Source organism: Amborella trichopoda, chromosome 7 (genome assembly GCF_054954075.1).
Source record: "Amborella trichopoda isolate Santa Cruz 75 chromosome 7, AtrichopodaSantaCruz75HAP2 v2.0, whole genome shotgun sequence".
NCBI lineage: Eukaryota > Viridiplantae > Streptophyta > Magnoliopsida > Amborellales > Amborellaceae > Amborella > Amborella trichopoda.
The window spans coordinates 40,297,114-40,308,256 of NC_142342.1; the positions used below are offsets into that span (position 1 = coordinate 40,297,114).

General features: G+C 36.1%; 2 protein-coding genes across 2 annotated transcripts; both read right to left on the reverse strand.

The window, feature by feature from the left end:
• Positions 1–217: 217 nt before the first annotated feature.
• LOC148781420 (scopoletin glucosyltransferase-like) lies at positions 218–5,838 on the reverse strand. The gene has a single exon (XM_088871301.1). It carries the CDS (start codon positions 1,927–1,929, stop codon positions 484–486), a length of 1,446 nt encoding a protein of 481 aa, XP_088727427.1. The 5' UTR covers positions 1,930–5,838; the 3' UTR covers positions 218–483.
• LOC18422858 (uncharacterized) lies at positions 5,018–6,105 on the reverse strand. Its single transcript, XM_006827526.4, has one exon. The coding sequence runs from the start codon at positions 5,936–5,938 to the stop codon at positions 5,249–5,251; it is 690 nt and encodes a 229-aa protein (XP_006827589.4). The 5' UTR covers positions 5,939–6,105; the 3' UTR covers positions 5,018–5,248.
• Positions 6,106–11,143: the final 5,038 nt, after the last annotated feature.

The following is an 11,143-nucleotide window of genomic DNA, read 5'->3' on the forward strand; positions in this document are numbered from 1 at the left end:
ACCCCTTTGATAAAATTTAAATTTGGAAATATTTTTATTTTAGGATCACAAGTTTGGGGAAGTAACTCTTCATTGCCACCCATAACTCGGTATTCCAATTAGAAAATAATGTTACATAATTGCATAGAGAATCAAATTTTAAGTGAAAAAACTAAAAATTCAAATTATTTTAGAAAATACTTATCTGATGACTTCAGAGTCTAGAGTGGATCACAAATTTTAAAACTCAAAAAAAGATAATCTTAAATAAGTTTTTTAATGAGGGAGTAAATATACAATGAGCTCCTGCTGGAGCACGACGTCACAGGACAAAACCCGGACCCAAGTGACAATTGTAAAGATGGTACACTATCTTACATGGCAATAAAATTCATAAAAGACTTGTAAGAAAAGACGCTCGCGATACACCAGGAAGCACATATTGCTACTAAGCAGTGTTCCCGCAGGTGCATGCATCGAACATAAGGAGAACCGCCCCATGTTTCATTGCTTCCTGTTATTGTAACTCACTAATTCCTCAATGAGGAGGGAGAGGCTGAGATGAGAGGAGCCCCCCTCTTCCACTGCCTTTCCTGCCATCTCCCCCACCTTCATGGCCCTATCCCTCATCTCACTGTTGCTCATCACCTCACACAAGGCTCTATGTATCTCCTCTTTCCGAACCAGTCCATTGGGGTCGTCTTTTGAAATTTCGACCCCTGTTTTCAGCACATCCACCACCAACCTTGCATTCAAGGGCTGCTCCGCGAACATTGGCCAGGCAGCAAGCGGCAGCCCAACGCTCAAGCCCTCCAGTACCGAATTCCAACCGCAATGTGTCAGGAACCCCCCGGTTGCTGCGTGCGACAGGATCAAGAGCTGCGGCGCCCACCCCCTGATTATCATTCCCCTGCCCTGCACGCGCTCCTCGAACCCCTCAGGCAGCCATTGGTCCACCTGCTGGGCATCCCCCTTCACCACCCAGATGAAGGGCCGCCTGGAGGCCTCTAGCCCAAGTGCGATCTCCACCAGTTGGGCTGGGTTGAAATGGCTGATGCTGCCAAAGCACACATACAAAACAGAACCCTGCTTCTGTGAGTCGAGCCAGCTCAGGCACACTCTTTCGTCGATGGAGGCCTTCATTCCCCGCTCTGCTTTGTCTGCCTGGTCTCGATTATAGAGTGACACCGGGCCGATGGGCCATGCCTTCCTTCCCATCACATTTATGTAGTAGTCGACATATCTGGGCTCCAGCTCATGGAAGCTGTTCACAACCGTGCCGTAACTCTGGGCATCAGCTTTCTGCATCTCTTCGAGAACTTTGCCGAGCCCGGAAACGATCCATGCTATGTTCTCCTTTGAATGCTCAGGCAGCTGGGCTTTCGTGACTGTTATTTCATCCGAAAGGCCGGGTAACACAAAGGGCTCCGTGTCTGAGCCCACCCTCTTTTGAGGTTGGTGTACATATAGGCTGTGCCAGCAGCACTGGCTGAAGCAATTGGAGCTATGGAAAGCAAGCCTTGGGATGCCCAAGGCTTGCGCCGCCTCGGCTGTCCATGGGAGAAACGTGTCAGAGATGATACAGAGAGGATTCTTAGTCTGTCTGATGAGCTTCTCAAAGGGGTCTCGCAGCATCTTTGTGGCCTCGAAAAAGTTCATCAGCAAATGGGTCGATGGGAGACTGTCTAAATTCTCGCACCCCTCAGGCAAGCCTGCTTCCATACAGGGGAACTCAATCTCAAGGATTTGCATCCTGTGGCCCGACGCAGCTGCCCTGTCCAGGATCGAACGGATGCGGGAAGCATTGAGTGGTGTGGTAACGATGCTGACAGCAAGCCCACGCTTTGCGAGCATCCGGGCGAGGTCGATCATGGGTAACATGTGGCCCTGAGCCATGAGTGGGAACACCACCACATGATGTCTTTGGTCTGAATCTCCCACCCCAAACATCCTGAACTTTTCAAAAGAGAAGCTCTTTATGTGAGAAATTTGCTTCCAGTGTTGTAAAACGTTTTCCTGTTACATAAGAAGGTTTGGTGTGGCTATTGTTCTTGGGGTTACGCAACCAGCTGGTCTCATGGACTGTTTTACAGGGAAAATATTAAATAAGTTCTTATTCAAAAGCCTTCCTATCCAAAAAGCCAAGAAATGTATGTTCATATTTTAGAATCTGAAATAAATCTCAAGTCAATTTAGATGCATTTTTTCCTTTTATTTATGTTTATGAAGTCCAACAAAGAGTGCAGATCTGATATTGAAAGAATTGAAATGAAAGGTTTAAAAATGAAGTTTACAGTTATATGTCCTTCAAGTTCCAAATCTATTTAATATAAATTCATCATCAACCTGTGGAAGTTTTGTTTAAAATTTGAAGTCAAAGTCTGTGGCATTTTGAAGGAGAAATGTGTGCCTTGGCTCCCCTATTTTTATCTTAAACAAAATGAATAGGTAATGCACTTACTTGGAAGACAATCTAAGGCAAAAAAAGTATTAGAAAAAGACTTGAAAGACCAAGAAAGATTAAACCATTAAAAAGAGAAAGTGTAAGCCCCAAGCTATGAGACTGGTCCATAGGCTTTTGGCAAATAATCCACTTGACATAAGAATTAAGATAAGAGAGCAGGTATGCATCACTTTCAGCTCTCTAGGTGTCTTGGGTATTAACTTATCTCTAGGCGTCTTGGGTATTAACTTATGAATAATTTTTTAGATATTAATATTATCATCGTCATCTAAGTTTTATTTCAATTATTTAGGGTCGGTTTTACTGAATATTTGCCTGAGGGAAATTATTTTTTCGGCCTAAACCTCATCAGTTGGGTTTTCAGAAAAATAGTCTGAATTATTGTATTAGAGAAAATATATGGTCCTCTTATAGAATGGCGCACACATATCCCCAGCTGATCTCAAACTACATGCTGGCTTTTCAGGGAGGTGTAATGCGATTAAGAGGGTATAGAGATGTTGATTGGGCGGGTAACTCAAACATCAGCATATATCTTCAAGCTCTAAGGAGGGGCAGTTTTTATATGTAGTAAGATAGGATATGAGTAACATGATCGACAACAAAATCGGAATATATAGCTTGTTGTTCTGCATCTCAGGAGACTGGGTCAAAAAATTACTGTAAAACTTAGAGATAGTATCATATGACAACTTAAGATGGTATCATATGACAACTTTGTAATTGTGTTTTGTTATAGTATGGGACCACAAGGATTCCAAGCATCACAGTTAATGAAAAGACAGACAATAAATATCATTATGTGGGACATATGATTGAGAAATAGTCATAAAACTTATTCTAATGAGCAAATATTCGTGACATATATCCCACGAGCAAAGAGCCATGACACTCCCCCGGGGGCAAATAGTCTACAAGGACATAGCAAATAGTCTACGAGGACAGAGACATTAAGGGCCTGAAATCACGACTCTCTGCTCGTGGTATGTGTCATGAGTCGGGACTATCTGCTCCTGAGTGATGACTATATGCTCATGGGAATTTGTGACTATTTATCAATCATGTGTCCCACTAACGGGGATGGTTGGAATCCTTTTCAAACCTTGTGGTGTCATATTCTAACAAACACAGTCCCAAGTTTTGTGTCATATCATACCATCTCTAAGTTTTCCTGCAATTTTTTGACTCATACAGTGGCATGTGATGTTGAAGGAGAAGCTATATATTCTAATTTCATTGTAGATCATGTTACTCATAGCATTAGTACACATAAAACCTGCCCCTCCTTTGGGACACTCAATTCAATTATTCGAATAACATCAGATTTGTATTGTGTTCTGAGCTCCAAATTCACAGATTTGAGGCATAACTGAATTTGCAGCAATTGGGGACCTTTTCATGGCTCTCAACCCTTGAAAATCAGGATTGACACAGGTCCACAGACATACAAGAACTTTTGCCTAACAATACCCTATAAAGAGAGAGATAATATGATTATTGTAAAATAAAACCAAGCTAAATTAGGAAATTTAAATACCTCTGATACCTTCCTGAAAATTAACTTCAGTATTTTCTTAGTATTCCACTATTTTTAATGAGCTCTCTGTTTATCCATGGAAAGGAACTTCGTAAATTTCAGTTTGTGGCCCACAGGAAAGAAAGCTGACACACAAGAGAGATGATGGCCTTTTTCTAGGTTGTTATGAAGGCCCGGTCCTGCCCGGTCCTTGTTCCCTAGGGCCAATACTAGCCCGGTGCTAGCCCTAACCGTTACTGGGCTAGGCCAAAAACAAATAAAACAAAAGTAAAAGAAAACATAAAAAAAAGAGAGCCAACGGCAGGGGTGAACCAGGCAGGCACAGGCCCAGGCCCGGCTAATTTTTCCGGTCCAGGCCGGGCCTCTGGGTCCATTTCCAGCCCTAATTAGGACCCAGCCCTAGTTGTTAGGTAGGATAGTGGACGTAGTAAGACAAACTAGAAAGTAGAAACTAATCCATAGATTTTAAAACTATAAAACACACATCCACAAGAAAGCTAATATTTGAATGGATTTTAAAACTATAAAACACACATCTACAAGAAAACTAATATTTGAAGGATTACTACGAAGGGATCTGAAATTTGATGGAATACTATTTTATTAAATCCGAGGGAATAATAAGAATGGAAGATAATCGTAAACGGTCACCTTTTACTATTTTTTCATAGTGTTTGTGTATATTTTTATACATGATCGGAAAAATATAAACAACTTAATTGTCCTATAAATTAGATCATTTTTTTTCCTTTTGGAACTTTTATACATGGGACCATTTACATGTGAAACTAGGGAGATTATGAAAATCGATTTATAGATGGATGAGAATTATGTCTGCAACCTATGTTCATTTTAACACACAACATAATTTTGGCAATAGCAAAGTTCTCATTCAGCTATTTTTATTTTTCTCTATTTAGAACACTTCCATTTCCCTTTCAACCTGTCTCTGATGATCAGTGAAGTAAATAGAAGCAATATTTACAAGAACTATACTAGCCAAAAAGACAAAAAAAATAATAATAATCCAAGAACCATGAATAATCACCAATTAATCATAAACTAAAACTCCACAAAATTTGATACAAAATATCCACTTTGGCTTATCCACAAACCACAATACATCATTAGATGTAAACCTTATGCTAAGTCCATATGCATGGATGAAGATTGAACAGTGTGAGGCAAACTTCATTATTACAATGATAGAGAGTGAGAGAGAGAATCCTTAAGTTAGAATAACACTAATAACTGAGAGAGAATGATCATCAGCCTTTGGCCTTATACCCATAATACCTCTTGAAAGCCAGTGGCAAGTAAACAGGCAGCAAGAACGCAAAGAGATTGAAGCACCAAAACATTAAATTGGCAATTGCAAGCCCCCTCCCTATTTGCAACCTCCTCATTGATCCCATTTCTCCCTCTTTCACAATCTCACCTCTAACCCAATCCACCAATGTAAAAACCCTCCTTGTGCTGTAAAATATGGGTACAAAAGCTCTGATTGGCAATGAAAAACCCCTCCTAATAGTGAATCCTTCCATGAACACTTGAAAAGCTAGCAAGAAAACATGGGGCGCTGCAATTTTGATCCCTTCTTTATCCCCCTCTAAAATCCCCTCAAAAATATACACAATTGGTAGAATCATCCCTATAATTGCACCAACCATAATATAACAGTTGAATAATTTATTGTTCTCTCTAAAAACTCTGGGCTCTGGAGTTGAATTCATTTGTGGAAAAGCAACTTTAGACATGATTAGAATGTAAAAGACAGAGAGGATCACAAAGGCAATGTCCTCAAGACTTACCAGACCAGTTGCTGCAAAGATCACAACAATGGCAAGACAGTTTAATTGCCTAAAAGAGAGGAAGCATAGGCTCCTCTGATTCTTTTGGGGTAATGGGTTTTCTTCAGGGATGTCTTTGCATACTGCACTTCCTACCCCACCTGACATTTTTTAGCAGAAATGGAGATTTTGATTGATCTTTTACTCCTCTTATGGCTTTTTCTTACTTCCTTTCTTTGCTTTTCTCTTCACTGTCTCCCGACTGGTGTTCCGGTTGGAGTAAAGAGGGGCAGCAAAAAAGCTACAGATCTTTTTGGTTCTGGACAGACAAAAACAAGATCTCTAATCTTACAGGGTTTTTTATGTTTGAGAGGAAGAGTTTTGTATGAATTTGTCACAGGGAGGTTAGAAAACTGGACTGCTAATGTGGAGGCAGTGAGTTGCGTGGAGACTTTATGTGGTTTGATGGCTGAAATTTTGACACGTATACCGGAAAGAGATGTTCGGTCAAAAAGCACGAGATGAAGAAAACGATTTCCTACCCCCGCGGGAGTATACTATCTATTTACTTCCTCAGTTAGCACTCTTAGATATATGAGATATAATCTCTACACCCCATAAACTACTCTTCCTAGACTAAGGAAAAACATAATACCTCAAAATTGAGTACTAAGTTTTGGAAGCAAAGTACTAAGAAAAAATAATACCTCAAAATTGAGTAGAGACTCTCCAATTTTTTAAGAATTAGATCTACGTGTCATAAAATTCGAAATTCAAAACTTTTCCTTTGAAAATAATTATGCGGTAATTGTATCGTATCGTTCCCAAAATTTTAGACTAAAATAATCTTTCTAGGTGTTTCACATGAGGGCGTAGATACATAGTGTCCTCCTTCGAGAGCATAGTATACGATGCTCGAGTGGGTGACAAATGGGCGACAGGCTTCAGATAAGCATGCGAAAATGGGCCTCAAGCGTCAGATAATCATGTGAAAATGGGCCACAGACGATAGATAATCATGTCGATGCCCCGAACCCAATCCCAAACGATCAACCATTCGATTGTAAAGTCCCTACTTTTCGGATTGCTTCCATATGTTTTTTTGGATCAATAATGTTATTTTGGGTTTAGCACTTCTTGTTTTCAGTCTTTCTACTTGAACTAATTCACATATTTTAATAAGAGTTATGTTTGGTCGACACGACATATGGTTAAACTACTTATGTCTAATCTCTCTCATTTTATCGCATATTAGTGCTACACCTAAATTCTCTTAAATGGATTCATTGTGAATTATATCCATTCTTATTTTACCACTCATCCATCTCAATATCTTCATCTCCATTACACTCATTTTATGGGTATATTATTTTTTGTCCGCCCAACATTCAACTCTATAGAGCAAAGTTGGTCTCACCGTTGTCTTATAGAATTTGTCCTTCAACCTCATTGGTATAGGACGATTACATAAAATTCCAGTTACACATCTTCACTTCGTTCACCCAACTCTAATTTGACATCTATTTCTCTAGTATCTATGTGAAGCTATCTCTCTTTTGAAAAGTATAAAGGAATCACCCATAGAAAAGTCCTTCACCCCACTTAAAAATGCCCTTGATTTTCTTCCTTCTTCCCACTTTCTTCTTTCTTTGGTATCACTTCATTACCTTAATAAAATCAATTACTGTTAAAAAAAACCCTTAAAAATAGGTTAAAGCAATTGTTTAAAAAGCGGATCGGTGACCCTGATCGGATATCTCAAAAACCAATCCGGATCGGTAAATTGGCGATTCGGATCGAGAATCGACTGGATCGGTCGGATTAAAGCTTCAAAAAAATTAAAAAAAATTATTAAAATTCAATATAAATATTGTTTTTTAGAAATCCAATAAGAAATGAAGGTACTACATTATTAACTTTCATTTTTTTCATCAATTTGTGAATATTGAGATGCTCTTTCCTTGTATAAACTTATGTTAACCATTAAATTTGCATCACATAAAAGGAAAATCATAGAATTATCATAGATAAAATATATAATTATACATGGACTATTATAAAGAGCAGACTAATCAATGAAAGAATGGCCATTAAAATCTCGTTTTGGCGAAAAACCCTAATCCGCTAAAAAATCGAAATTATAACAGCCTAACTAACTATAATCCAAAATTATTAAAATCTAACTAATTATAATATTATATACTAAAATTATAATTATTAGTTTACATTTTATAATTATTTTATTAGACAAATAATAATAAATTTAAAATATTTTATAATATTATTTAATTTAAAATATATTATTGACAACTATAAGAAAAATAGTACATTACATGATTTATAATGTAAAAATTAATAAATAAAATAAAATATTTGGTTATCAATGTAAAAATTAATAAAATGCGTACAAATTTTGGAAATAACACTTCAATTTTTCAAAAAATTATTTTTTAGGTTTCTATAAAAATTTAGTGAAAGAGATTGTTAGTAGAAAGATGGAGATTTCAAATAGAATAAACTTTTTTTGTTTTAAATTTTTATGCCTTTCATATTATTTAAAAAAATAATTATACCACTATATACAACAAAAATTAACTGCTATACAAAAAATTAACTTTTTTATTTTTCATTTCTTTATGTTTTTTATATTATTTAAAAAAATATTTATACAATATATACAACACAAAAAAATAATACCCACGAGGGGACTCAACTTTGAGACATCGCCCACGAGGGGACTCGACCTTAAGACATCACATGAAGTAGCAAAAGTCTTAACCACCATGCCACCTCACTATATGAAATTATAAATTGATGATTAATAGAATATATTTAAATTCTTTTTTCATTTAATGATGTTTAGGACTTATCCTACATCGAAATATGGGTATTCCACTTGGGTATATAAATACCTATGTAATATAGGTTAAAATGTTTACGTAGAACTATTAGGGTAACCTCACGTGTGTGTCCCGTGCACGTGTAGGGAGGGAACCGGACAGAACCGGCGGTTCTTCTTTAAAACCAGACGGTTCTCGATTTTGTATCGAAACCGACACGAATTATGTCGATTTTCGAATCGAACTAAACAAATCCGATTCGACTAGCCGATTTTTAAAATACTGGGTTAAAGACATGGGAGGGTGTCTCAAGCAGTATGGCACCATCGTACGAGGCTAAACTAGCCAAGGAATAAAAAGATTAAAGGGTTTTCTTGAAATAGGGTTTTTTCTTGTCAAAAAAAGATTAAAGGGTCCAGAAGTAATATTGTTTTAAAAATCAATGATATGGATTGAAAACAACTTGTTTTGATCAGGTTCAGTGGTTTAGCCTTCCGGGTCTAGGGCTATGGGAATCACCATGCTTTTACCTCTTTTGAATTACTTTTTAGTTTTTATCATTTTCCTTAACTGATCTGGATTCGATCACATCAAAACTTTGATTCCAAACTAAAGAGGTCAGTTGGGATGTTGAGATTGAAGTGACAAACTGACAACAACATAAAGGCCGCATTAATTAGGAAAACGTCTATATGAGGCCGTAATTCATATATTATACAAATAAGGTGCAGTTAAAAAATCTAATAGAAACGAGTGTTTTGAAGTTAGAAAATATTTTAATTGATCATCTTAACTTTAAAATAAATATAAAAAAAAAAAAAAATAAATATAAAAAAAAAAAAACAATTTTAAGTTTTAAATATCGAGCATTTTGTAACAAATTATTTAGACTATTATTTTCAAGATTTTTAAGTGTTTATGGATATGCGTCATCTGCACTATTTTTATAATTTTAAATTTCATAATTAAGATTAAACATAAATTTTTAAATCACCATAAAATTTTCGACGCCACAACTATATCTTTTAGTAAAATTTAGAGATGCACCTTACTTATATAGTATACTTGTATAGTATAAGGTGGTTACTTTATTCAAAACCTCATCCAGCCAATTAAAAAACGGAATTTTCTGAGCGAATCCCCATTATATGGAAAAGCAAGCAATTACTTGGAGGGAATGAAGAAAATTATATGTCCATCAAGAAAGATGGGTAGAACTATGACAGTAAAAAGACGTAAAATCTATATAATTCTAGATGAGTAGGCGTATAGTGGATCGATGTGAGCATGAATTGTCTTGAAATAAAATCAATGGTAGCTTATACTTCTCTCTTTGGTTTCTCCTTTTTTTGAGGATAAATAAATAAATAAATAAATCAAAGATCAAATTTTCATGGACAAGTATAAATTTTTATTGGAAAAAGTTTATATAAGGTTGCAACCTTAAAATGTAGAATTAAAGATGCAACTCGACAATCCATCAAAAAAAGTTATTTTAATGTTGAAAAACCCTCTAATTAATCATATCGACAATGAAATACATGAATATATAACAAACATAATTTTAAGTACCATAAATAGTGTTTATTTCAAGATTTTCATATGTTTATAGATTCTACTTGATTTTAACTACTTTTGGAGTTTAAAATTTTACAATTAGATATAAAATATATTTTCAAATAATCCTAAGAATTTTTTATACCAAAATTACTTGTCATGATAAAATTTGGAGGTGCACTTTAATTGGATTGTTTAAGGTTGCAACCTTATACAAACAACACCCTTGTTTACCACAATGTTTTAAATCTCATAGTCATTTTTGGATTGTATCAATCTAGATTTGCGATCCAATTGCCTAAACTGGTGAAAAGTCGATCAACCATAATAATACAACAAAACTAGACCCACGCCTATCGAGTCCGACTCAAATCGATGATTCCTGATCCAGATCCGTCGGTTTTAAAAGCACAATTTTACTAGGTAGAAAAGATTTCAAAATCAATACAAAAGTCTTTTTTTTCAATTAAATTTTTTTTTTTTGGGTAAGTCAATAGGGGAGAAGGCCCCATATCCAATTTTTTCATTAATAGAAAATGAATAACACATTATTATACAACCCTATATAATAGGGCAATTGCGCCAAATCATATATTAAAAGAAGAGAAAGAAAGTCAGGCGGACAATTGAGGCAATAACTTTGCACAACAATTGTCAACTATCGTATGTAATCTCCAAGGTGCACGACGTTGATTTTTAATGGTATCTACTAGTAGAGATGAGTCACTTTCTATATGTATCAGGAAGCAACCCTTTCTATCTGTATTGGGAAGCAACCCTTTTGAATTGCCAAAAGAATACTTTCCTCTAGAACTTAGAATTCTACAAAATTATTGGACGCAAAACCAAAGTGTTTAGTAAACGCCACCACAAATCCACCATTGTTGTTTCTTATGACCCTACCACCACCTACCAAACCAGGATTGTGCAAGGCCACACCATCAACATTCAGCTCATAACATCGAGCTTCAAGAAG

Coding starts and splice junctions, on each gene's coding strand:
- LOC148781420 (XM_088871301.1), bottom strand. CDS start 1,929: ATGTTTGGGGTGGGAGATTCAGACCAAAGACATCATGTGGTGGTGTTC.
- LOC18422858 (XM_006827526.4), bottom strand. CDS start 5,938: ATGTCAGGTGGGGTAGGAAGTGCAGTATGCAAAGACATCCCTGAAGAA.